Here is a 27,991-nt window from a genome sequence, read left to right on the forward strand (position 1 = left end):
ACCCACTGGATTTTTAGTTACCATAGATAAACATCAACATCTGTTACCATACATAATACTTCTCAGTTGCAAATCTGATTCCTTCATCAAAGAAAAAATTTAATTTATTTAAAATATTTGTTCTTCCAACGGGATATTCTCTCGCCCTCTTGCATGCCTTCGAGGAGGAGGGTTATCTAAAAATGAGAGTTTCATTTTCTGGAATACCATACTTCCCTTTGTGCTCCTCAAATAATTTCCTTAGCTCGTCCATATAGGTCTGATGCAACTCCTCAATCTGCTCTGGGGTTGGGTGCAGGGTCTGACGAACAGGGATTGGGCGGCCAACTGCAAAAACAGAGAATACATCATACATAAGAAATCAAAACCACTCCACCACAAACTACCACCTCTAATGGACAGCCCTAGAAAGATCTCCCAATCAGAATCTGTCAGGCCTGCCAGCTCCCATCCCTTTTTCCTTTTACTGGCTGCCTGCCGTAGTCACACCATCTCTTTTGGTAGCAAATAAAGAGCTTTCCTTCTCAGCAGACGCTGGATTGTCAGGACGCTTGTGGTTTTGACTTTGAGTCAAATGAACTACTGTGCTGGCTGCAGCTGGGAGATAAGAGGACATTGCTGTGTGTGCACGTCAGCAGCTCGCTCCTCTGGTACAGCTGACAGCCAGACCACAGTGCTCTATTATCACTGCCTGGGAAATCTTAGCTCATGAGGCAGCAGCCCTCTATTCTGGCTCTGTTTAATGTCATCCTAAAAAAATGAAAAGAATATATATCTTCACTGCTAAGTATCTGTACCAGAAAACATACATAATCACAAGGATTCCACTGTCTGTAATGGTGGAAAACAAAACCAACCAAAAGTATTAATAGAAAAACACATTAAATAAACCACAGACCATTCATTCAGTGGAATCCTAGGCAGCAATTCTTTTAAAAACTAAATGATATTTTTGTAACTGTGTATGGTGACTTATTGTGGTGATCATTTTACAATATATACAAATATCAAATCAACACTTGAAGCTAACTGTTATATGCAATTATATCTCAATTTAAAAAATGAGATGTCTAAAATGCTGTAGGTGGGGAAAAGTTGTAAAATAACATAGTATGATCCTATTTATTAAAAATGTCTCTATCTAGGTGCATTATAAGCTTTTAGTGCACTAAGCAAATCTACACGGATAGCCCTTACCTGGAGCGAGGGAGGTAGAGCTGGGGGAATTTACATTTTATCTGTATTGTATGAATTTTCTACAATGAGAAGGCATTGGTGTTATCTGTATAATTAAAAATGAACTAATTAATTTTTTAAAACCTAGCAATTTCTACATGTATTTTAAGGCATTTATATAATAAATAGCTTTTATCTCACTTGTGTCAGATTTTGAGACACTAGATATACGTGGCCCCACCTCCTGCTGCCCTCAGTCCTCTCTGCTACTCATAGCGACCTCTGCTGGCCTGATGCTGCTACCGACTCCAGGAGTTGAAAAGGTACAGGATGTTCAATGAACGGCAAACTGCTGACTGCATTTGATTAGCTTGGGCATGAGGTCAAATGGGGCTGTAGGTAACAGAATGGCACTCGCAGGGCCTCCTTTGCCCACCCGGAGTCTCCCCACGCTACATCCAAGGTTCGATCCATGTTAGTAACAAAAGGTGATTAGTTAAGAAGGTACCAGAGAAAGAAGGAAGTGATAAATAACAGTAGAAGAAAGTGTGACAATAGTATGGGAGGTAAGGGAGCACAGAGAAGGGAATGTATACACACAAACACACACACATATATTATAATATATTATATATTAAGAAGATATCTATCTATATCTATCTATATTTATATACAATGTTACACATAATCTATATATCCTATGTATAGATATATAACCTCCTTATCACAACATTAGTATTCTCAAATTGCTACGTTTTTAACCATATATAGCCTCAAGAAGCTCCTATACAGTTTTCCTTGAAAGCTTGGATGTCAAACATACATAGCAGACATCAGTCCTTTGTAGGCAACCTTGAAGCTTCCATCCAGCTCCGATCTTTGTTGTTGTCTGAGGAAAGAAACTGAGAAATTTACGTGCTCATTGAGAAATCTACCTGCAAATCTACTAGCAAATCTGTGGTGTTACAGAAATAGCTTCTGTTTTCTTAGTGAAATTATCCCAAGGAGAGAGGTTAAGTGCAACTATTCTGGGTGGGAAGGGGGATTTATAAAGAGATACAGTGGTCCAAGAAGATGAAGAGTGCTGTTCCCAGCTTACTTCAATTAGGCCTTGTGAATTCTGAATTATTGAGTCTTATTTCCTGAGATAGCCTACAGTTAATTCCAATCCTGTTCTTTTCCTATTAAGAGTTTTATTATATTTCAGATAGTTCTTCCAGAGGGCTCAAACACGCTCCTCTAAATTGAATTTAGCATCATTAGATTTTTCCCTTTAAACTGTGAGACAAGCACAGTCATACTTGTCTTTCTCTTATTTACCCACAAAGAAACTGAGATGCTGAAAGTTTCTAAACTATACATACACAAAAACAAACAAAAACCAAAGGAAATGAAGATTTAAACCCAGCACTTCTGCCTCTCGTTACTAAACTAACCCAAAATTGGATTAGAGAGCAAGAACCTTTCTCAATTACTTTTTAGGGATACAGACAGAGGTAACAAAACAAAAACTTGCAAATCTGAGAAGGGTCCCCGGAGCCCTAGAAGACCAGAGTTCCCTCTCTCCACAAAAAGGAGATTTTTACTATCAAGGAGAAGAAAGCTGTCTTCCACATAAGACTGGGTTAGTTAGAGACTGCTGCCTGACTCCCTTTTTATAACACAAAGGAAAAACCAGCTGCATTAGATTGCTCTGGAGGTAGAACTCCTTGCCCTGGAAAAATCAGCTAACATCTACTTGTGGCAGAGTCAGGAATCTTAGCTCTTGTTTATGTTTCGGTGCTTTTTATAGCTGGCATGCTCCTTTGTTCCCTTTTCAATTCCATCCAACAATTCAGGATTAGTTATGTCTTTATTGCCTTACACAGCAGGCTTGCTCTAACTCCTGTGATGCTGCGCTGTATTTACCTAGATGGAGAATAAGCAGCTTCACGAGCTATTGTATTTGCAGCTGGAGAAGAGCTTGGAGATGGGAGTTATTTTCTTCTCATTGAGGCAAAGAGTTGGTATTTCTCAATAAGGAGCCTTTTTTCTATTTCTCTGTAATTGTGAACATTTTGCAGTTTTCTCTCTCTAATGGTCTCACATAGGAATTGCTCTTTCTTTAGATGCTACATAGCCATACACAAGAGAGAGACCAGGCACAGAGCTGGGCGGAGTGGGATTTGGGAAGAGTCAAAACCTGGGTTCAAGTAAACCTCTGGCTTATGATGGAGTCTCAGAAGACGCCCAATGTAAGTATGTGTGTATATAAGTGTGTATACATATGCACACACACACACTCATGAACATTTACTGAGCACTTAATACATTGTACTGGGCACCATACTAATTCCTTTATTATTACCTCCTTTAATCCCTACTTTACAATTAAAATTTAAATTAGGATCCCCTTCCTTCCTTTCTATTTCAGAAAATCCATTAGCCTGCTTTTTTTCCCATTAGGATAGAATAATGACTTGAAACAAAATGGACTACTTTTGTCCTCAAGTGGTTCTAAACCAGTTTTATTTAAATAAGGTATATTCCCTTCCCTAACTTTTTTATCAAAAAAAAAAAAAAATTCAAACCTATAGAAAAAAATAACACAATGAGCACTTGCATGCTCTTCCTCTAGACTCACCAGTTTTAAACATTTTGTGCACACACACACAATATGTATACGGATATACACACGTATTATTATTTTTATTTTTGTAGAACCATTTGAGAGTAAGTTGTAGACATCATTGATTCGATCATGCTATCTGCCTTAAAACTGCTCATGCTATAAAGACGAAGTTGAAAACCTATTCCAGCTTAAAGTAGGCTAAAGAAAGTGAAAATTAAATGCAATGTATGATCCTGCTATGGGAAAAAAAACTGCCCCCCACCAAAACACATAGCTAAAAAGAATGTTATTGTGGCAACTGATGAAATTTGGGTATGGCATGTACACTAGTTAATAGCATTTAATCGATGTTCAATTTCCTGAATTGTACTGACATTATAAAAGAGAATAATCTTGTTCTTAAGAGATAGACATAAAAGTAATTAGGAACAAATGGTCATGTTGTTTGCACTTAAACAGTTCAGCAATAAAAACAGTAAAAGGTGTATTTATGATACCATTAGAGAGAGAGAGAAAAACCGTAGCAAAAATGTTAACCGGTGAGTCTAGGAGAAAGGCACACAGGAGTTCGTTTTACTACTCGTGAGACTTTTCTGAACATTTGAAATTTTTCAACATGACATTTTAAAACTTAAATCCAACACATACTAGGACACATGAAATTTCCTCCTTTAAACAGCAAGTTTCCCTTGTATTTTACTTTCTTACCCAAACCTTTCTGTCATACCACCTGTACTGGCTCTACGACTCGAACTTAATAGTAAATTCATCTTAAAAAATTTTAATATGTACTTGTTCTATTTCTGAAAACTTAAGAATTATAATCAGACAGGCCTAACTAAAGACTAGACTTTAAGAACAGTGTGTAAAGGGTCACAGTTCCTTGCAAGAATGTTGCTTTTGTTTGTTTGTTTCTGCATCACAGACCTCCAGGAGGGCAGGGATTTTGCCTTATTTGTTTTCTGCTATGTTCTCAGTGCCCACAGGGTAGGAGCTCAAGACACATTTGTGAATCAACGAATTAGTCTTTAGTTAGTTCCTTGCAACATTCTTGCAAGGAACTGGACCCTGTACACATTGTTCTTAATGTCTAAACTCATTTCCTTTTTCTCTCCCAGTTGTCATGATGGATGTGACATTGAAATCAGTTTCTCTCCATTATTATGTAATAAAACATAATCTATGTGAACACTTTATTGTACTTGGATAAACTGATAATAACCCGGAGAAAATATATAAATGACATACTATTTGTGACACATAAAGAAAATGTATGGTAGCTTCTTTATAAATTATGTCCATTGAGAATGACCCTCAGGAAAGAGGAAAGAAGGTCTTGATGGAAGATGCAGAGAAACCTGATGGTTTAGCAAAGTCTGGTGTAAGAAATATGCAGAGACTGATGACGGCATCTTAGAATTAGCCAGAGCACATTTTTAAAGGGATTTTAACTAACAGGACATTAACAGACAAAACCATTACAGTCCTAGGGAATCTTAGTGAATCTTGCTCACACTACAATGAATGCTCTGGGGACTTCCCTGGTGGCGCAGTGGTTAAGAATCCGCCTGCCAATGCAGGGGACACGGGTTCGAGCCCTGGTCCGGGAAGATCCCACATGCCGCGGAGCAACTAAGCCCGTGCGCCACAACTACTGAAGCCCGCGCTCTAGAGCCCACGCTCTGCAACATGAGAAGCCACCGCAGTGAGAAGCCCGCACACTGCAATGAAGAGGGGCCCCCACTCGCCTAAACTAGAGAAAGCCCGGGCACAGCAACAAAGACCCAATGCAGCCAAAAATAAATAAATAAAATAAATAAATCTATTTTTAAAAAATGAATGCTCTGGTTGAAGTTGCTGATGAAGTGGGGTCTGAGAGACATGGGGGAAAACTATTTACAGGATGGAGAATCAGAGCATCTCTGGACACCTGGGAGTGAGAGGATTATAGATGCAGTAATGATTTAGGGTGAATTCAACTAATATTTAGTGAGTTCTTGTGATGCAAGGTGGAGTTAACAAACTCTTAATTAAGTAGAAGGGGGAGCAGAAGGACCCCAAAACAACTTGCCACTCTGGATGCTGCCTGAATTCTGCTTGGGGTGTGTCAGGGAGTCAGCAGAGAAACAGCTCTGGGTTTGAAGTGCACTTATTTAAAACAGAAATGAGCATAGCAACTTAGATCATGGTTTCAATATCATATTGTGTTTTATTCTCTGGCGCATGTGAATGATACATAACTTTTGCTTTTGTTTATGGAACTGTAAATAACTTAGCCCTAACTTGTGTTTCTCCAAGTAAATAAAAGTCTTTAAATACACATTGTCTGAGGGTCTGGTTCACACAAACCAGGCTGCTCTCAGCCATCTGGCTCCCACCTGATCACCATAAGAGCATGCAGCTGAGTCTTTATGCAACATGCATATCCTTAGCTTGGTTTTTAAAAGGCTTCACATAATAGCAGGATTCTGAGGATGCTAGAGACTAGAATTGGTGTTTCTGATGTAATCGTTCGGGGGGTAAGTGGAAGGATGCACTGAAGCAATTTTCTTTTGTTCTGAGTCTTTAAGAGATGCATGCTTGCGCTTCCCTGGTGGCGCAGTGGTTGAGAGTCCACCTGCCGATGCAGGGCACGCGGGTTCGTGCCCCGGTCCGGGAGGAGGCTGGGCCCGTGAGCCGTGGCCGCTGAGCCTGCGCGTCCGGAGCCTGTGCTCCGCAACGGGAGAGGCCACAACAGCGAGAGGCCCGCGTACCGCAAAAAAAAAAAAAAAAAAAGAGATGCATGCTTGACAGGCATTAAGTAAAAACCAGAGCTATAAACACGGAAGGACCTAGAGATGATCATACTAAGTGAGGTGAGCCCGACAGAGACAGACAAATACCATACGATATCGCTTATATGTGGAATCTAAAAAAAAAAAAAAAAGATACAAATGAACTTATTTACAAAACAGAAATAGACCACAGACTTATGGTTACCAAAGGGCAAAGGACGGGGGAAGGGATAAATGAGGTGTTTGGGGTTAATGTCGTCGTCATCATCCTCCCCCATTTTAATCCTCCCACACGTGCCATTTTTAAAGATAAAATCAGTCTATATTAGGATACATGTATCTAGTTGGGGAAAAAATGCTTTTGCCGTATGAACTGATGCCTATGTGAACTGAACATGACGAAGACATCTATTACACAGAAATGTCCACATATTAATAGACTCTGATGTAACATGTTCAAAGAACTGCTATGTTGTAATCTGCTAGTACAGAGAAATAGATTCATCCTAGAGTATTAGAAATTCTATTTCTAAAATTGAATTCTATTTGTAGTTCAACAGCAATATTTTTAAAATAATTGATTCCCATTCAAATGGAAAACATAGTCATTTCGTAAATAAAAGGCAGACTGTAACTGAAGCTCAAATAACACCTATAGGATTATTATTTTAGGAAGGTCTTACTCAAAGCTATCTCAGTAACAATAAACATAGCTCAGAGCAAGGTAATCCTTTTTACTCAGTCTTTGATGTACATACCAACAGTGTGGATGGGCTTCCTATAGGGCATTAGGCCAAAATTGTATTGAAAAACTCCTCTGGCGTGGAACAGTGGCAAAGCAAATCCCATGATCTTCTGTAGTTTCTCCTGCACAGCTCGAAGCCATGAGCCTTCAGGGTTGCTAACTTGTTTAAACAGTTCATTTTCACCAAAAGAAAAAACTGGCACCAAATAAGCACTGCAAATAACAAGGAGGAAGAATAAGCATTTTCAATGAAAAGGATTTAAATATTTCATTTAGCCCAGCTGACTTTTACAACAGAGTCCTAACAATCCTTTAACGTTCCCAAGCCTCCCTATAGCGCTAAGTTCATGTTCCACACATTGAAACTGACTTATACCTGAGGTCCTTTGGGGAGGTACCTCAGCAGCCTTAGTGGTTTGTGGAATTTCATTCTATAGAAAATCAAGGTTCCAGGAAGCTTCTTTGTCATCTGTGGTTTTGGCCATGGTTCATTTGTTCATTTGGCTGGGAATTTATACTGTGCCTATAAAATTTTGTGTTTTTTGGTTTTCCTCTTACAGACAAGTTGAATTGCTGGATGCCATGACATTGAGTTACCTTAGTGGGAAGGTTGTATTTCATTCCCCATAAACATCCACACCTGCTTTCATTGGGAAGCCGATTAGGAGCTCCGTCTTTAAGGGCCAGAAAAATTACTTCACTTCTTTGTGTTCATTTAATAATGTGTTAACTACCCTGACCCAGTTGCCTGAAATGAAAAGCCACTTACCCATGGGTCAAAGCAATTTTCACAAATCCCTTCCGCTGGCGGATGAACAGAGTGAACTTTCCAGGATGGGCATCCAGTGATTCCTCTGCACCCCCAAGCACAATGACTGAGATGTTTCCACCTCCTTCCTTGCTCAGCACGTGAGACACGCTTCTCCTGGAAACTGAGACTGGCCCTTAGTGAATAAAACAAAAGGTGTTAACTAACTACCCTTTTACACTCTTATCATAATAGTCTACGGCACCAGCAAATACGTCACAGACTTTCCTAGACTGCTTACATTTGGAGCAGTTTGCAGGTTTATAATTTTTTCATAGCTGACTCTTTGGTAATAGATTCCACTAATAAGATCTAACATTCTGGCAGGGGACAGGGTTAGGTCTTTAAAATGTCACTTGCTTATTACTAGGTCTATCACTTGTTCAGGTAGGTTGTGTACTGCTCATTTCTACAGATTCCATTCATATTGCATTATAAGTAAAAGGTGCCCCCTGGAGTTGTTCAGTGCACAACCCTGCACAGCTGTATGCGGTAATCTTGATGGTTATCCTGGCAGATCCTTGCTCAGAACCAAACAGCATAACCTCCAAGAGGTTGGCCTGGATCTTTTGAACACACAATGGTCTGTTTTCAGGTATTCTTTATGGATTCTTATTTCTCAGACATGGATGTATAATGTAAATGGGTTCAAAAATTCAGACATCTGACAAATAACCTACATCAATTGCTAAATCTGTGCGTGATTCCCAAATGTCTAGTTTGACTTTGGTAAACTGTTTATTTAAGACGAAAGTTACATAATTGTTCAGCCTTTATATCAGCCTTTCCCATGTAAACATAACTTTAAAGACTCCTTTTCAGATTTTAAATGGACTACGTACTCTTGGAGGAAAACACTATGAACTCTTGGAGGAAAACAGTAACAATGAAAACACAAACAACTTGTGACCCATATTTCAGAGACAACCACTTTTTAATGTCTTATTGTTTCCTTCCATTCTTGATTTTATCCGTTTTCTTTTTTTTAGTCATAAAAGAATGTAGGGCTTCCCTGGTGGCGCAGTGGTTAAGAATCCGCCTGCCAATGCAGGGAACACAGGTTCGAGCCCTGGTCCAGGAAGATCCCACATGCCATGGAGCAACTAAGCCTGTGTGCCACAACTACTGAGCCTGTGCTTTAGAGCCCAAGCGCCACAACTACTGAGCCTGCGTGCCACAACTACTGAAGCCCGCGCACCTAGAGCCCGTGCTCCATACTAGAGAAGCCACCGCAATGAGAAGCCCGCGCACCGCAACGAAGAGTAGCCCGCACTCGCCGCAGCTATAGGAAGCCCGTGCACAGCAACGAAGACCCAATGCAGCCAAAAATAAATAAATATTTTATTAAATAAATAAATAAAGGTCAGAGCCTTGAGAATGGGCTATCCTGTATGTCAAAAAAAAAAAAAAAGAATGTGTTAGTTTTATCAGGACACGGCCCTTCGTCTCTTGAAGGAAATTACATGCTCATTTTACTGTGGGTTCCTATTACTGGGGGAGAATAAAATTAGGACAGGATTCTGAATGATCAGCGACTCTCTGAAGAGAAGAGGCAGAGGGGGGTAGGTTAGAGGGTAGAGAACCTGAGCCCAAATAGGTGTGACCTTTCACTGAGTTCAAAGCCACGGCCATTCTGCTCTGCGTGCAGAGCTGGAGGCATTGCTTCCACTGGAAAGAGGGCCTCATGGATTTCCAGACACCTGGCAGTCCTCACTTGCCTCTGGACACTTCTCAGTTTCCTCCTGAGGCTTCCCTTCTTCAGGCCATGCTTAAATGCTGCTATTTCTCAGGGCTGTTAGGGACTAAATGTTTACGTTCCTCCAAAATTCATATGTTGAAACCTAACCCCCAATAGGATGGTATTAGGAGGTGGGGCCTTTGGGAGGTAATTAGGTCATGAGAGTGGAGCCCCCAGGAACGGGGTGAATGTTCTTATAGGAAAAGGGACAGAGCTAGCATGTTCTCTCTTTCTACCATGTGAAGATACAATGAGAAGATGGCCATCTGCAAGCCAGCAAGTGGGCCATCACCAGACACCAGATCTTCCCAGCCTTCAGACTGTGAGAAATAAATTTCTATTGTTCAAGCTACCCAGTCTATGGTATTCTCTTACAGCAGCTGAACTAAGACAGGCTCCTTTTCTGTCCCTGTTGTCTTTAACCTTATCTCTACATGTGGCACATGGATTCAAACCCCACTTATGTGTGCTGAGTTCTCCCAAATCCATCTCCTTAGAGTTTTACTCTAAGAAATTGTAAACCCAGCTGGTTTGGGAGGGGACATTCTATGTGGTCCTGCCCACCCAGAACCCTAGAGAAACAGTGATCTGCCTTCACTTACCACTACTCATCAGATATTCTCGGAAGAGCGGACACCGGAACCAAAATGGAAGCACGTGAAGATACGCAGTGAGGCCAGGAAACAGCTCCTTGAAGTTTGAATAATTTGTACAAAAGTTTCCAAAGGCTCCAGCAACAAGCACTCCATGGGGGTGAAACCCGAATATGTAGTTGTGACTTGGATTCAAATCCCGAGTTTTGATGAGCTATAGTGCATTTATATGGACAGAAAAAAATAAAATGTTCCCTGATTAGTTTCCAATAAGAAACAGAAGGACTCAGAATTAGTTCTGTGTTCAAGAGGAAATGAAGAACACGACTCATTTTCATTTCCTGGGGTAGAGCTGTTTCCAAATTTTTAAACTGTTTCCTGAACCCAGAGCCCCTCACACACAGCCTTCTAACTTTTGTCAATTTAGGTTAGACTCCATTTAGTAACTTGGGCTGAATTGCAGGCTCTCCCTCTAAAAAGGGAAAACTTGAAAAATATGTAATAACACATTTGAATTTTTTTCCCAGCTTAAAACCATACCATATAAAACAATTCTACTCACATGAATTGGAAAATAGTCCTTAAAGTACCTCCAAATGGTCCAGCTTCTGACCCAGTCAGATCTCCTGCCTCCTTGCTCTGGGGTTTGCCAGTCAAAGTAAAGCCATGTCAAATAAGGGATGTAGAGGAACCAGTAGTTGTATATGATCAGGAACACAATGACTCCAAGGCACACCTGTGCTGTAAGAAATGGGAAGACCTCAGGAATCAGGGTCAGTTAGCATCTACTCACTGTACTGTACAATCATTGGCCCAAGGTAGGGGGGATCTAATATATACAAAGTGTGTTCAACTGAACCTTGGTTCAAGTGAGGTGATGTAACTAGACAGCAATGGTACAGTATGACCTAACATTTCTTGGATGTTTAGTATATACCAAGTACTGTATTGTGGATTCCACCAAAATATTTTTAAATTTAATCCTCATATAGCCACAGCATCAATGAAGCAGCCCTAGCACGCCTAACATTCTTTTTATAAGAGGGAAGATAGCAGCTTAGGGAGGTTAAGTGAATTGCCCAAACTACACGGGGAAGTGGCTGACCTGTCTAAATTCAAGGTCCATTCTCAAAGCCCATGGCCCTACACCATCTCCCCGACGTGATACATGGAGGAACTGTCGCTGACAGGAGGAATGCAGAGGAATTCCTACAAGTGTTCACCTTGATTGAGCAGCTATTACGCATGTGCCCATGAAGAGGGCACATTCCAATGACAAACGTCATTTCCCGGAAGTCTATTGCCAGAGATAGATATGGCACAGGAGGGACTCTACGCCTTAGCTCACCTGCCACTTCTCTTGACATTTCATAACAACAGAGCAATCCTATTTGTTTGTGCACCTAATGCTGTGGCTTCAAATAGATGAAGCAGGAATTGATAAAACTTGACCTGGGCAGTAGGGACAAGAATATTTGCCTTAAAGTAATACATTAAGCTAAGCTAGACATTTTCTTTTTATGTCTGTGCTATGGTTATACTAAAAAATATTTATGAGAAGAAAAATATATCAATGGGGAGGAGCACAAAGACTTTAAGCCTGCGGCTTCCCCGGTGGCGCAGTGGTTGAGAGTCCGCTTGCCGATGCAGGGGACACGGGTTCGTGCCGCGGTCCGGGAAGATCCCACATGCCGCAGAGCGGCTGGGCCCGTGAGCCATGGCCGCTGAGCCTGCGCGTCCGGAGCCTGTGCTCCGCAACGGGAGAGACCGCAACAGTGAGAGGCCCGCGTACCGCAAAAAAAAAAAAAAAAAAAAAAAAAAAGACTTAAAGCCTGGCACAGAGTAGGTGCTCAATAAATGCCAGCTATTACTGTTGGTTTAAGGAGTGCCATTACCTCTTTCTTCTTTATTATGTGCTACAGTCTCTAATCTAGAACTAACTTTGGTCTCCCAAGCTGCTATCCATTCTCAACCTTATTAAAAAGAGCTTTGTCCCCAAACAATCCATCATGGTATCTGACATGAGCACCTTTGATCTATTATTGTTTTATAGTTATAGATGTAGGTATAGATTTGGGTTTTTTTTGGCAAAAACAGAACACGTTTATATTTCTAGAAATATATAAATCAATAAATTTCCCAGTACAGATTTAACCCACATACTGAATTGAACCCATCAGAGGACTGACTTGCTCTCTCCAGGGTGGGTTAAAGGTTAAAAGTGTGTGAAAGGTTAAGGAAGCATGTGCCCTCCACCGTTCAGTGGGGGTGTCTTCTTGCATTCTGGAAGTTTCCACGAGTCTAGAAGTGAGACCAAAAGAGTGTCCTCTGCCCTCATTCCTACCAAGATCACTCTATTTTGATTTACCTGCTTCCCTCTACCCAGGTCTGTGTGCTGACAATGTACCCCTGTTAATTAATTTTATTGTATTAAAATGTGCAAAACATTTACAAGAAACATAAATAGGTCTCATTATTCTCTACCCCAAGCAGGATCAGGTGAGCTATGATGGAGCAAGGGAGGGAGGGCATAGGTGCTGAGTAGTAACTGTCTCGCATGGGCAACCTTATTTACTCCTCCTTGGAACCCTCAAGGTACAGAGTTCTGTCCCCATTTTGCAGTTGTGGAAACTGAGGCTCAGGGAGTTTGAGTGTCTAAAGGACTTGAACCTGGATCTGCCTAATCCTTAAACCCAACCACTTTTTTTTTTTTTAGAAAACCAAACTATCCCCAGCTAATGGTCATAACACCATAAACATGTGTTTATTACAAGTACATAAGCAGGTTCATAAGCATAAAGAAAGGCACATGAAAGGTTTTATTTTCTTTACTATAAAGGTGGAGAAACTAAGAGCAAAAGCAAATTGACTTAATTTCAATCACAGAGTGAGTCAAGAATAGGTCCAGAAACAAAGTCCCCCAGCTACTAATTCAACGGTCCACTCACCCAACCACATTCCTCTAGGTGAATACACACTGCATATCTCTAACATTCATTATGTGTTTTGCATGTACAGTGGTTAAGACATGGATGGGAAATTGGACTCCTTATGTTGGAATGTGCCACCAACCAGCTTCCTGACCTGGGGTGAGGTCCTTTACTTCTTAAGCCTCGATTCCTTAACCTGTGAAATTGGGCTAATAACAGCGCCACTCTCCAAGGACTGTTGGGGGAATGAACAGAGAGATGTTACACTGCCTGGCACAGAGCAAGCGCTTGACAAATGGGAGCCATTTTTATAATAACTGTGTTTACTAGGGTACATTTGGAGAATGCAAAAAGTAGAAGCAGACAAGGTAACTCATATTCCTGTCACCCAACAAAAACTACTGTTAAATTTTCCCGTCTTTTTTTTTTTCTCCGTCAAACAGGTTATGTTTTTTTAACACAGTTGATCACACATATTTTTTATTCTGTATTTGATCACTTACGATTATCTCATCTTAGCTGCTTGGTATTATAAATTTGGCATTAAAACCTCTCCATAAGTGTTATTTTTAATGACTGTGCAACATTCCACTGGTTGTCAGTACTAATTCAAATTCTTTTGTTTTTGAATATTTGGGCTTCTAACAACTTTTCTCTAATAACATAATCTTGCATAAAGATTCTATTTCATATCATAAACAGCACCAAAATAGTTTTTTAATCCCTTGATCCTAAACTGGATAGAAAGCAGAAAACACTATAAAAACTAGGTGACTAGATCACCTCTATTTTCTATTTTTATCCCACTAAGCAATCCAAGGTAACACGATTCTCCTAAACTGGAGGTCAAACAGAAGAGAAAGTAAAAAAGATTTACTCCAAAACATTGTGCAGCTCTCAAAACTAATGTTGATACTTCAAAAAAAATTGTTTAGATTCACAAACCAAGTTGCACTGAAGGCCAAAATTTCAACTGCCTTTTTTTTTTATTAGAAAAATTATTTCTTTCTTCTCCTTTCACACATCTTATTGTTCAGGAAACAGTCTTACATACATATCTGAAATGATGTACTGTCACACACTCTGTTTAAAAGCAAAGCACCACAGGTAAAGCTGATCGGCTGTCCAGAGTTCTCAGCTTATGGGATCTCACTTCGTGATTTTACATTAATTTCTGAAGGTCAGAAATGTCATCTCCAAAAAATGTCAAGGGGTTTGTAAAAAATAATCATTTTATTCAATATTATAGTTGTAGAAATGAAGTATATTTTCTTTAAGAAATAAAATTTAAAAAAAGAAGAAAATGCCACTTAACATCGTTGGTGTGTCAGTACAGGCCAGCAGGAAAAAATGCTTGTCTCTTTGATACCAAGAACGCATTCTAGTCCAAGCTATAATATATAATATATATAATACGCTTCCTATGTTTTCACTAGATGTTTCTTTTCTGCTGCTTTTCATCCTTTTCCATATTTCATATCAGAGGACTGATACAGCCTTGAAAACTTCATTAACAGGAGCAAATTCAGTATCCACCGATTTCTTCTCAAAAGGCACTCTAACCCATCAGATAGCCCGGCAGTTTCATTCTCATGAATACTCTAGCCATGAAAAAACTCAATAGGACACAGACGAATCCAATGAATAGAAGGAGAAATCTATTGAGCTTGGGAATGTTTGGTGCACTGGATCGGTCCAGGATTATGAAACCTAAACCTCCCATTGTAAACAAGAAGCTGGATGGGAGTCCTTCCATAATATCTTGTCCATTGACTCTGTAGGCCAAGAAAGCTACTGGTCTCTGATGCCCATGTTCATCAGTCATGGAGCCGACACTTGGAGGTTCGACAGTAACATCATAAATGATTCCTCCGGCGATGAGGAAGTAAGACACCACCACCAGAGCATACATCGTCATGGCCGACGGCATGTGCACCCAGGGCGGCTTCTTCAGTTTCAGGTTGGGACATTCGAGCACTAAGAACGGGACGCGGTACAAACTCTCCATGTTGGTGGCGGCAGGGGCAGCTGTCGGCCGCCAGCCCCACGCACCACCCAGGAACAGCTCTCCTTTTTTTTTTTTCCTTTGGCTGCATCACAGCATGTGGGAATCTTAGTTCCCCGACTGGGGATGGAACCGTGCCCCCTGCGGTGGAAGCGCAGAGTCCTCGCCACTGGACCGCCAGGGAATTCCCCTAAATTTCAGCTTCCTTGACTTGGGTACATTCTGGATAAGAAACCACAAGTCAACCCCCAATCACTTATACTCTATTTTTACTTAACTGCCATAGATTCTACTTTCTCTACATCACTGAGGAAGCTGCCTCCCGCTATTTTTTTTTTTTTGAGGTGAAATTCACATAACATAAATTAACCATTTTAAAAAAAACAATCCAGTTGCATTTAGTACATTGACATTGTTGTGCAACTCCCACTTTTATCTAGGTCCTAAACACTTGGATCATTCTGAAATAAAGCTCTGTACCCATTAAACAGTTACTCCCTGTTTCCCTTTCCCCTGTCCCTGGCAAGCACCAATCTGCATTCTTTTTTGATGGATTTACCTATTCTAGATATTTCATATAAATGCAATGATCCAATATGTAACCTTTTGTAGGCTTTCACTTACCATCAAGTTTTTGAGATTCAGCCATGCTGTAACATGTATCAGTACTTCATGCCTTTTTATGGCTGAACAATATTCGCATGTATGGATAGATCACAACTTGTTTATCCATTTGTTTATCTGTTGATGCACATGTGGGTTGTCTCCACCTTTTGGCTACTGTGAATAGTGCAGCAATGCCCCTCTCCTTTAACAGCACTGAAAGTCAGAAAGGCTCAGCTAAAGTTTATGCATCGTCACTAAGTTTACCATCATCAGTAAAGGGACAAAGTGACATTTGCCTCTTCTTATGATCAAATGGGAAATAGACCCCATCACCTTTGTGACCTTGTTGCCAAAAATGTCTAACCTGACTCTAATCATGAGAACATATTTAGGCAAGTCCAGACTAGGGGACATCCTACAAGATAATTAGCTGGGGCTGTTTTAAAAATATCAGTGTCATAAAAGATGAAAAAACCAATAAAAAGTATAGAACAGGTCTAGTTTTAAAGGAAAATTTGAAGACAATTAGGGAAATTTGAATATGAGCCATGTATTAAATAAGATTATTGTTTCAATGATACATTTCTTGGGTGTGATAATGGAATTGCAATTGTGTACAAAATCCTTGTTTTCAGGAAACACATTCTACAGTATTGAGGAATGAAGTGCAATGATTTTTACAACTTAATTTCTTACTTTCAAATGGTTCAAAAGCAACAGTAACAGGGCTTCCCTGGTGGCACAGTGGTTGAGAGTCCGCCTGCCGATGCAGGGGCCACGGGTTCGTGCCCCGGTCCGGGAAGATCCCACGTGCCGCGGAGCGGCTGGGCCCGTGAGCCGTGGCCGCTGAGCCTGCGCGTCCGGAGCCTGTGCTCCGCAACGGGAGAGGCCACAACAGTGAGAGGCCCGCGTACCGCAAAAAAAAAAAAAAAAAAGCAACAGTAACAACAAACTGTGTGTGTGTCTACAGAAACAGAGAAAACAAACACTGAAAAATCCTAAGAGTTGGTGACTCGAGGTAAAAAGAATGTATACTGAGCTATTCTTTAAATACTTCTAAATTTCCAAAATTAAAAGACGGGGGAGGGGGCTTCCCTGGTGGCCCAGTGGTTAAGAATCCCCCTGCCAATGCAGGGGACATGGGTACGATCCCTGGTCCGGGAAGATCCCACATGCCGTGGAGCAACTAAGCCCGTTCACCGCAACTACTAAGCCCACGTGCCACAACTACTGAGCCTGCGCTGTAGAGCCCGCGTGCCACAACTACTGAAGCCCACGCGCCTAGAGCCCATGCTCCACAACAAGAGAAGCCACCGCAATGAGAAGCCCGTGCACTGTAACGAAGAGTAGCCCCCGCTCGCTGCAACTAGAGAAAGCCCATGCGCAGGAACGAAGACCCAATGCAGCCAAAAAATAAATTAAATATATTTTAAAAAATAAAATAAAGAAAAAAAAGATGGGTAAATGTATGAATTATACATGTAATTGATAATAACGCATAATAAGTGAAGCACTGCTATTTGACTGGGAACAAGTTGGCACCTCACAGAGAGCCCTACGTCTGCAGCAAAGTCTTCATCTCCAATCTCATACATACAGAGGGAACGATCGATCCAATGACCCACTTTTAGCTTCAAAGCTGCCTTCAGGTATCCCTAGCTTTATAGAAAGAAGTGTTCCAGCAAAATCAGGGATATACATTTCCTTTTTTCATGAACTAAAGACTTTTGGCAAGGAGTGGTGGCCAGGTCAACAGCTTTTGGGTGGTGGAAAGTCCTTCAGTGCTTACGTGGACTTTTCCTACCTCTGCTGCCTCCATCCGTTCTGGCTTCAAGGGATTCAACCTGGATACTTAAAATACAGGAGAATACAAATGAAAATGTAGTGTAGTGTTTGACCCATGGCAAATGCTCCATAGATGATAGCAGAATTTGAAAAGTAAATGAATCCTAACAACACGCTTTGCCTTTGGCATTTCTTCAATCAAGACCTGATGTATATAAGTTGAAAATTTCTTTTAAGTTCTAGGTTTTAGTTTCCCTTCTTTATCAGTTTTTTTAAAATTTAATAAAGTATTATTTATAATATGGAAAAATAATTGGTTAGTGAAACTTAAATAAAATAACACACAGAAAGCCATCAGAACAATGATGGTGCAGGAATTCCCTGGCAGTCCAGTGGCTGGGACTCCACGCTTTCACTGCCGAGGGCTCAAGTTCGATCCCGCCAGCCACGCAGTGTGGCCAAATAAATAAATAAAAGGAGAACACTTAAAAACAAAAACAAAAACAATGATGGTATGATGGTGGAAGCAGCTCTTCTGCTCCTTTCCTGTTTGCCCATTTCTGTTCCCCTCTAACCTTACAAGAACCTAATTATAGGAATGAGATCACTAAGCAATTGAAACTAACTCCTGACTTTTGCTCTCCTGAATGCATACCATGCTTTGCCCAACCTGCTGATTGTTTTCCTAGATAAAAAGAAGTAAAAATGAAGAATTAAGCAGTAAAAAATGACTAGCTCTCTACCCCCAACAGCCCCCCTAAGCAATCCTGCAGACAGATCACACAGGCAAGATAACATCTGAAGAGAGTTAGCCCATCTGCACTCAATGGAGGAGGATGCAGAACCCAACCTCCTGCCTTGACGATTCACTGAGATTCTTCCTCCCTCCCCCATTTTTCCTATCATGGCTGAGCAGAATCTTCAGAGCTGGTCTCTGGACATGCGTCCACCTTCTCCCCAGATTGCCGGCTTTTCTGATAAAAACACCTTTCCTTTCTACTGACACTTGCCTCGTGAATTACTGGCTTACGAGCGGCGAGCAGCTGAACCTCGGTTTGGTAACAATGGCATACAGGAAACTCTCAATAAATGTTAGCTATCAGCCATCACTGACTGCTTGAGACCTTTAAAAACACCAGTTTCATATGGCTCAACCCAATGTATTATTTTCTAGCGCATATATTAATAATTTTTTTAAATAGGTAAACAAGAGGAAAGGAATATGCCAAAACATTTACAATAGTTATCTCTGGATGGGAATATGGACTTTTTTCTAGTCTCTTCTAAAAGCTCTTCTACAGTTTCCAACTTTTCTAATAACTAGCATGAACTACCTTATAATCAAAATTTATTTTAAAAAGATAAATAAAATGGTTCCACTAAAGAGAAAAAAAAGAAACTAAACACTGCAGAACAAATCCACTTATGTAAGAATATTCTCATCTTTAACATGATTCTATTAAATCTGATGAGCAAACTCCATCAGAAAAACATTGTGAAAACTAGTGGAAGTTTACTTACTTGCGTTAAGTAGCGACCAGTGACCAATTAAGAAATAATTTAAAATATTTAATTTGTATGTGTATCCTTTCCACTTGTATCCAAGAAGTTTTCATTTTTCCCCCTAGGAAAACTGTTTCTATACTTATTTTAGCCATTTAACATAGTATGGAGAAAGAAAACAACTGAGAGGCAAGCAAAATCTTTTAGCACGTCACATTCTTTTCCTTTTTATTCCTGAGGCATTGTATTTCAAAACATCAATCGGTGTCATCTGCTGAGTACAAGAATATAAGCATAACATTCCTCTAATTTTTAAAATTCCTGCTTTAAGAAAACTTGCCTTCCAGAGTTTCTTAGGATGAGGATGGGGCTAAAAGACAAATCTCAGAACACTTTGCAGAATTTTTCAGCCTAGTATCCCTCATATGTGGGTCTGCTCCATATCGCCTTTAAAAATTATTGCCATACAAGGATCTGCATTTTTCTTGTTTAAAAGTGAATTCATTATTGGACCTATTTCTTTGCCTAATGAAGTCAAATAAATTATAACAAGGATCCAGTTGAAACCAGTCCCATTTTCATACTATTTCAGAAAGCTTTACGAGCTGAAGGACGAAAGAAGCACAAATACTTTGTATACCTACAAACTGAAAACCACATAAATAATCCATGATAAAAGAGGCACAGTAGTGTTTATGCAAGTCCAGGAATCTAGCATGAATCACTAGAGTGAATGTTAAAATGTGCTCCCTCAAAATTTTCCAGATTAAGGGAGACTAAAAAGATGTAACTACATACAACATGTGGATTCCTTTGCTATAAAGGACATCAGCGGGACAATCGCTGAAATATGAATAGGACCTCTGGATTAGGTCATAGTACAGCAACACTGTTATTTTTCTGATTTGGATAATTGTACTGTGGTTATGTAAGAGACATATATTAGGGAATATGTGCGGAAGTGCTTAAGGATAAAGGCAGACCATGTCTGCAACTTACTCTTAAAGAGTTCAGATGATGATGGTGATGATATACATGTGTGAGAGAGAAAGATAAAGGAAACATGGTAAAATGTTAACATTTGGGGAATTTGATGAAGAAATATAGAAAATTACCAAAAAACTTACAGTTATTATTTTTGAAGTTACTTCAAAATAAAAAGTGAAAACAATTTTAAGGGCCCTCCCTGACACCTACAGAACCAAAATCTCTGGGGAATTTGCATTTTAACAAGTCCCCAGGTGATTCTTAGATATACTCTAAAGTTGAAATCTTCTGATATAAATAAAATCAACAGTGGAAGACAGCATTTTTTGACGTCAATTTTCTCCAAATTAAACTATAAACTAATCTCAATCAAAAAGCAATTCCAATGAAAACCCCAGCAGGCTTTTTAGTATAAATGGACAAACCAATTCTAAAATGCATATGAAAATGTAAAGAACCTATAATAGTCACAACAACTCTGAAGAAAAGAACAAAGCTTGAGGACTAACACTACCTGATTTCATGAATTATTATAAAGTCACAGTAATCAAAACAACATGGTAATGGCATCAAGATAGATAAACAGATTAACAGTACAGAATAATCCAGAAATAAATCCACACATATATGGACAACTGATTTTTGACAAAAGCACAAGCCCAATGCAGTAAAGAAAAAACAGCTTTTTTTTTCCTTTGAACAACAGAGCTGCAACAATTAAACATATGCCAAAAAAATGAACTTGGACCTTGTACTATATACAAAAATGAACCCAAAATGGATCATAGATCTATATGTAAAACCTAAAACTATAAAACTTGAAGAAAACGCAGAAAATCTTTGTGAACTGGGATTAAGCAAAGATTTCTTAGATATAACACCAAAAACACAATCCATAGAGAAAATATGGATACGTTAGACTTCACCAAAATTTAAAATTTCTGCTCTTCAGATACACAAAAGATAACCCATAGACTGGAAGAAAAAAATCTATGCAAAGTGTATGCCTGATAAAGGCAGAAGAACACAAACTCTCAAAACTCAATAATAGGAAAGCAAGCAACCCAATCAAAAATGCGCAAAAGATTTAAACGGGTACTTCAACCAAGAAAACATACAGGGACTTCCCTGGTGGCACAGTGGTTAGGAATCTGCCTGCCAATGCAGGGGACACGGGTTCGAGCCCTGGTCTGGCAAGATCCTACATGCCGCAGAGCAACTAAGCCCATGAGCCACAACTCCTGAGCCCGTGTGCCACAACTTCTGAAGCCTGCCTGCCTAGAGGCCATGCTCCGCAACAAGAGAAGCCACCGCAATGAGAAGCCTGCACACCACAACAAAGAGTAGCCCCCGCTCACCACAACTAGAGAAATGCCGTGCGCAGCAAAGAATACCCAACACAGCCAAAAATAAATAAATAAAACAAATAAATTTATATTAAAAAAATGAAATAAGACTAAATTAAAACATTATTAAAAAAGAAAACATACAAATGGCAAACAAGCACATGAAAAGATGTTCAACATCATTAGACACCAGGGAAATGTGAACGAAAACTACAATGAGAGACACCACTACACACCTGTTAAAGTTGCAAAGATTAAAAGGACTGCCTATATCAAATGATGGCAAGGATATGGAGCAACTGGAACTCTCATACGGTGCTGGTGGGAATGTAAACTGGTACAACAACTCGGGAAGAAAGTTTGGCGATTTCTGAAAAAGTTAAAACCTGCTCCTACCATAACATGATCAACCGTTCCATTCCTAGGTTTACCCAAGAATAAAGAAAGTATACATTCGTTAAGACTTGTAGGTAGGGCTTCCCTGGTGGCGCAGTGGTTGACAGTCCGCCTGCCGATGAGGGGACGCGGGTTCGTGCCCCGGTCCGGGAAGATCCCACATGCCGCGGAGTGGCTGGGCGCGTGAGCCATGGCCGCTGAGCCTGCGCGTCCGGAGCCTGTGCTCCACAACGGGAGAGGCCACAACAGGGAGAGGCCCGCGTACCGCAAAAAAAAAAAAAAAGACTTGTAGGTAGAAGTTCACGGCAGTATTACTGATAATAGCTACAACGCAAATATTCATGAATACATGAATGAACAAACAAATTGCAATATATTCACTCACTAGAATACCACTCTGAAACAAAAAAGCTATGAACTACTTAATACACATACAAAAAGAATAAATCTCAAAGTAATTATATTCAGTGAAAGAAGCCAGACCAAAAAAAAAAAGAGTACGTATGCTGTGTCTCCATTTATATAAAACACTAGAAAATGCAAACTAGTATTATGAATGACAGCAACCACATTAAGTGGATGCTTGTAGATGGGAGAAGGAGGGGTTACAAAATGGATATGAGAAACCTTTAGGGATGACGGCTATGTTTACTATCTTAATTGTGGCAGTATTTTTTTCAGGTGTGCATTGTGACAACTGAAACTGTACACATTAAATACGTGCAGTGGGAATTCCCTGACAGCCCAGCGCTTAGGACTCTGAGCTTTCACTGCCAAAGGCCCTTGTTCAGCCCCTGGTTGGGGCTCTAAGATCCCACAAGCTGCACGGCACAGTCAAAAAATAAAATAAGATAAATGTGTGCAGTTAACTGTTTGACAGTGTCACAATAAGGCTGCTTACATAAATGAGTAAATAAATAGACCCATTCAGTAAAAGATCACAGTCTCACCACATGGTCTCAGGTAAGATACATACCTCTTGAGCTTCAGTTTTCTCACCTAAAAACAATAAATCTAATAATCCCTGCCACAAGGAGTTGTAGATAGAAGATGGTCCATAAATGTTGGCTCTCTCTTTTTCAGTTTTCCACTTTTCAGTTAGCGGGTTGGTAGCACACAAGCTAGTAAGTAATGTTTCCGTTTCTTGAATATTAAGATTGGAAGATAGGTGATCCAGCAATTCCACTTCCCAGCATTTACTGAAGGAAATGAAATCACTATCTGGAAAAGATATCTGCACCCCGTCATGTTCACGGCAGCATTATTTACAACAGTCAAGACGTGGAAACAACTAGTGTCCATCAACAGACGAATGGATACAGAAAATGTGATATATACTACATATATGAAATAGAATATTATTCAGCCATGGAAAGGAAATCCTGCCATTAGTGACAACATGGATAGACCTTTATGCTAAGTGGAATCAGTGAGGCAGAGAAGGACAAATACATAATCTTACATGGGTGGACAAACAAACAAAACAAAAGAACAAGCTCATAGATACAGAGAACAGATTGGTGGTTGCCAAAGGTGGAGGTATGCGGGGGGCCGGGGGAGGTAAAATGAGTAAAATTGATCAAAACGTAAAAACTTTCACTTATAAGATAAATAAGTCCTGGGCATGTAATGTACAGCATGGGGACTACAGTTATCAATACTGTATTGCATATTTGAAAGTTGCTGAGAGTAAATCTTAAAGATCTCAACATAAGAGAAAAAAATTGTGTGGTAATGGATTTTAACTAAACTTACTGTGGAAATCATTTTGCAATAGACATATATCAAATTATTATGTTGCACACCTAAAAATAATACGATGTTATAAGATTGGAAGACAGGCACTTAACATTTATCTCAAGGAAACAGTATTTGATTTCATGACTAAATGAAACATTTTGCTTTTTTTAAAAAATATATATATATCCCAAGTGCTAATAGGTTAAACTCATTTCCTGATGGTGGAAAGAAAAATGCATTCCAAGATTTTGATTTAGAGACTTTAAAATACATAGTTAATAAAACTTCTCTTATCACCATTGGAAGGAGATACTACACGAACTCCTTACTTTAAAATAATTAAAATGGAAAGAAATAGGTAAGCGTTTATACTGCCTTTACCATAAGAATTGAATTGCAGGGTAACCAATGGCCCTAGATGATGAGGAAAAATTATTCCTGGCATAAATTCTAGTTAATATGTGAAGAATGAATGATAGAATATGAAAATTACCGTTTTGTAGTCCCAAATAAAACAGTTAATTTGGTCAAGGATCATTAATGGAGACTAGGTGAAAGGTCAACGGTCAATAGGGAACTTTTATTTGCAGCATGTCAATTACCACCCCTCACATTACTTCCTACCTGTACCCATTGACCACTCTCATAAGGGACAGCTAGGCACTATGTGCATTCTGACATAATGCAACAGGAGCACACAGCAGCACCTCGGCAAAGGACTTGCAAAAAGGTTTCACCTAAATCTAATCAAACCTTTAGCTCCAACTTCCATTTTAGAAGAAATACAGGGAATTGAGGAACATGTTAACCCTACAAAATAGCAATCAGAGAACTTCTGAAGACACATCTTGCAGGACAGATAACCCGGCTTCTTCAATGCTTCATTGACAAGAAAACAAATGGGGGGGGAAAACTGTTCTAAATTAAAAACTAAATGCAACCCAGGGGGCTTTTTTGGATCCTGGTTCAAGTAAGTCACACATAAAAGTGTATTTGGGGCTCAATTTTAGGAAATATGCATATTGACTTGGTTTAGATGATTTTAAGCAATTAATGTTAATTATGCTACATGGGACAATGTTACTATAATTTTGTAAAATAATTTTATAATAGGCATACTAAAGTACTTGGGATTAAAATGCAATGTGATTTGCTTTAAAATATTTTTGCAAAATAGGTAAAATATAGCAAATTGTTAAAATAATTATAAATCCAAGTAATGGGTATATGGGAGTTTATACCCTTCTCTACTTTTCTGTATGTTTGGAATTTTTCATAATAAAATTTCCAAAATATATGATAATACAAAATAATATGCTCCTAGTAACACGAATGTCAAATGCATGCAATAAGAGCATTTAAATGAATTGTCTGTCAAGCCACTGTAGTTTGATTCAAATTAGGACTGGTGGGCCATGTCTAAAGTCATTAGTCCATTCCCATGTGACACATAAGGCTCTACCACCCACCTTGTGACCTTGAGCAGTTACTACACCTCCAAGCTCTATCTTTGGAAAATGAGTACAGGGGTTAGCGCCTACCTCTAGGGTCACTGTGGGGATTTACATACATGAGTTGATACAAATAACGACATGTGGGGTGGACCACTTCCCTTTTGGGTGACAGAGTGAAGACATTCAACCAGTACTTATTGTGTGCCTTCCATGAGCCAGGCACGGGCTGGGTACTCCCTCACTGAGCCTGTGAACTAGGATGTATCAGGGAGGAAGAAATTTTCCTCTACCCTCCTACATTCCTCTGGCTGATCTAAGAATTAAATTGACGTGAGACAGATTAATTGGAGGAAATCAAACAAAATTTTAATAATATGTATGCCTGGGGGAGACCCAGGAAAACTGAGTAACTTGCCAAAACGGCCAAAACCCTCCCCTTAAATACCATCCTCAGGGCTTCCCTGGTGGCGCAGTGGTTGGGAGTCCGCCTGCCGATGCGGGGGACGCCGGTTCATGCCCCGGTCCGGGAAGATCCCACATGCCGCGGAGCGGCTGGGCCTGTGACCCATGGCCGCTGAGCCTGCGCGTCTGGAGCCTGTGCTCCGCAATGGGAGAGGCCCGCGTACCGCAAAAAAAAAAAAAAAAAAAAAAAAATACCATCCTCAGCTAAAGACAAAAAAGGATATTGAAGGTGGGTTGAGTCAGTTATGGGAGGTTATGAGGAAAAGCACAGTAAGGAAGGGTAAGGTTTTACGCAAATTTAAGTCCCTGCCTTCTTCATTGGTAGGTTTTTAGAGATTTGGTCATCATCCTCTTCCTGGTACAGCAAGGGAGACACCCTTACAAATGGAGATTTCCCTTATAAATGTAAATATTTCTTACAAAAGGGTAACTCCCACTAGGTTTTCAGAGTTTTTCCCATGTCTGCTGCTTCTTAGAAAATAACCAGCTTAAAATAATTAATATACCAAAGAAACATACTTGGGGCTGGCAAATTCTGCTCTCCTACAGATGGCCATAGAGACCTTTCTCAAGTAACCACAGACACACACAAATACAAGCAATGATAAGGGCCATGGAAGGAAAAGACAGTGGGCTATCAGAGATGTGCTGGCTGATGAGCAAGAAAGTCAGTCTCCAGTTTCAAGGCATTAAATTGGACAGCACAGTGGTTAAAGCAGGAACTCTGGGTAGAATATTTGGGTTTGCACCCAGCCCCTCCACCTCCTACTAACTGTGTGACCTTGAACAGTTCACTTCACCTCTTAGTTCCCTCAGCGGTACAATGAGCACAGGAAGACACAGTCCTTACCCCACAGGGCTGTTGTGAAGATTACATGGTTAATAGTGTATGGTGCTTAGAACTGTAGAGGTAGATGGCAAGTGCCAAGCTGTAGCTGGCAGAACAGTACCTGACACACACAAGGCCCGCGATAAGTGTAGCTGTTACCTCAATGGTACTTTGGCCTAGAGCAAAACAAAGTGTAATGCTGTCTCAACAGTTTGGCCTAGGAGGACTTAATGAGTTAATTATTTGAATTTCCTTTTTCAGTAAACTCTAGCTGTACTTGGAGAGTTTATTAAAAAAAAAAAAATCCTGATGTGCAGGTTCCTTTCTGAAACAAATGAATTCAAATTTCTAGGGATAGAGCCTGGGTATCTTATTTTTTAGAAATTCCTCCAGTGACCTTAATGTGCAGCCAGGGTTGAGAACCACTGATCCAGGCATTCAAAATGTAAAATGGTTTCAAAATTGTAAACCTCTACAGTGTAATGAATTTATTATTACTGTGGCCTGGACAGTGTACCACCCATGAACTTATAGCACACAAATGACTTGGGCCTTCTGAAGAGTTTAAGTTCCCAGTAATTCCTGTCCTCTTACACCCCCTCCTTTCCCCTGCCCCTCCCCATGCCCCCACTCCCCTCAAGGGCAGAACAAACATCCAGAGAAAAAGCTTCCAGATAAGCCCCCTGCCCCATCTAGTGACTGGCTCCTGCGCATTTCTACCTGGGCTTAATTTGGCAACTGGCTAGAACACACTCTCCTGGGTCGAATTATTTACAGAGAGAGGCCATCCAACCCAACCTAACGTGTGGTGCAGTCTTCTTTGCAGCAAGGTAGCTTTCTGCATCCGGAAAATCTTCAACACGGGAAAGCTAACGCAGATATTTGTTATGAGGGGGGGAGGATAAGGAAGGAATCAGGTTTCAAATCCTTGGGCATTGTTTTTCCATTTATGAATCGATAATTCAAGAAACGAGTTTATCGACTTTTGAGGGGCTTAAGTGCAACGTCCTATAGCTCGATTGGGTCGTGGTTACACTTGGCTGTATACATTTGTCAAAACTCATCGAGTTAAAATCTGTGCCTTTTACTGTGGGTAAAGTACACCTCGAGTTTTAAAAACAGCACAGGGGAAAATAAAGTTGCCAATCAGTGGCTTGCTATAAGGTTCACGTGGAAAGATGAATCAAAGAGGGGAGTCCTAAATTAGCTACAAATGCCCTCTGTGACCTGCCTGCTCTGGCTTACAAGGGAATTAGTGATGTCCGGGAGGGGGGAGACGGAGCCCCAGGCACCGCGGTGTTTCGCCCGGATCTTGCGTGGCCGGGAGTCCTTACCGAGCAGAAGGAAGGACAGGACCCACTGCAGCACCGCCGCCGTCTGCAGCCGCCGCGCCAGCGGGATGTTGAGCGGCGCAAACTCGACCTTCATGGCCCGGCCGGAGCGAGGACTGCGCCGAGCGCTGCCGCCTGGGACCTCGCTGCTCCGCGGCGCCTGCCGGGTGTG

General features: G+C 40.4%; 1 protein-coding gene and 1 pseudogene across 2 annotated transcripts; both read right to left on the reverse strand.

Moving 5' to 3' along the window:
• Nucleotides 1-27,991, reverse strand: MOGAT1 (monoacylglycerol O-acyltransferase 1). Of its 2 annotated transcripts, none has more exons than XM_030836195.3 (6): nucleotides 27,823-27,991; nucleotides 11,008-11,186; nucleotides 10,455-10,659; nucleotides 8,076-8,250; nucleotides 7,320-7,519; nucleotides 1-327 (listed from the first exon to the last, which is right to left on the reverse strand). In XM_030836195.3, the coding sequence occupies exons 1-6, from the start codon at nucleotides 27,914-27,916 to the stop codon at nucleotides 173-175; spliced, it is 1,008 nt and encodes a 335-aa protein (XP_030692055.1). In that variant the 5' UTR covers nucleotides 27,917-27,991; the 3' UTR covers nucleotides 1-172. The 2 variants fall into 2 exon arrangements, with proteins under 2 accessions (XP_030692055.1, XP_069901947.1); XM_070045846.1 differs by lacking the exon at nucleotides 1-327 and adding an exon at nucleotides 6,598-6,695.
• On the reverse strand, nucleotides 14,820-15,389 carry LOC115841940 (oligosaccharyltransferase complex subunit OSTC pseudogene; annotated as a pseudogene).

This window comes from Globicephala melas, chromosome 7, assembly GCF_963455315.2.
Source record: "Globicephala melas chromosome 7, mGloMel1.2, whole genome shotgun sequence".
Classification (NCBI taxonomy): domain Eukaryota; kingdom Metazoa; phylum Chordata; class Mammalia; order Artiodactyla; family Delphinidae; genus Globicephala; species Globicephala melas.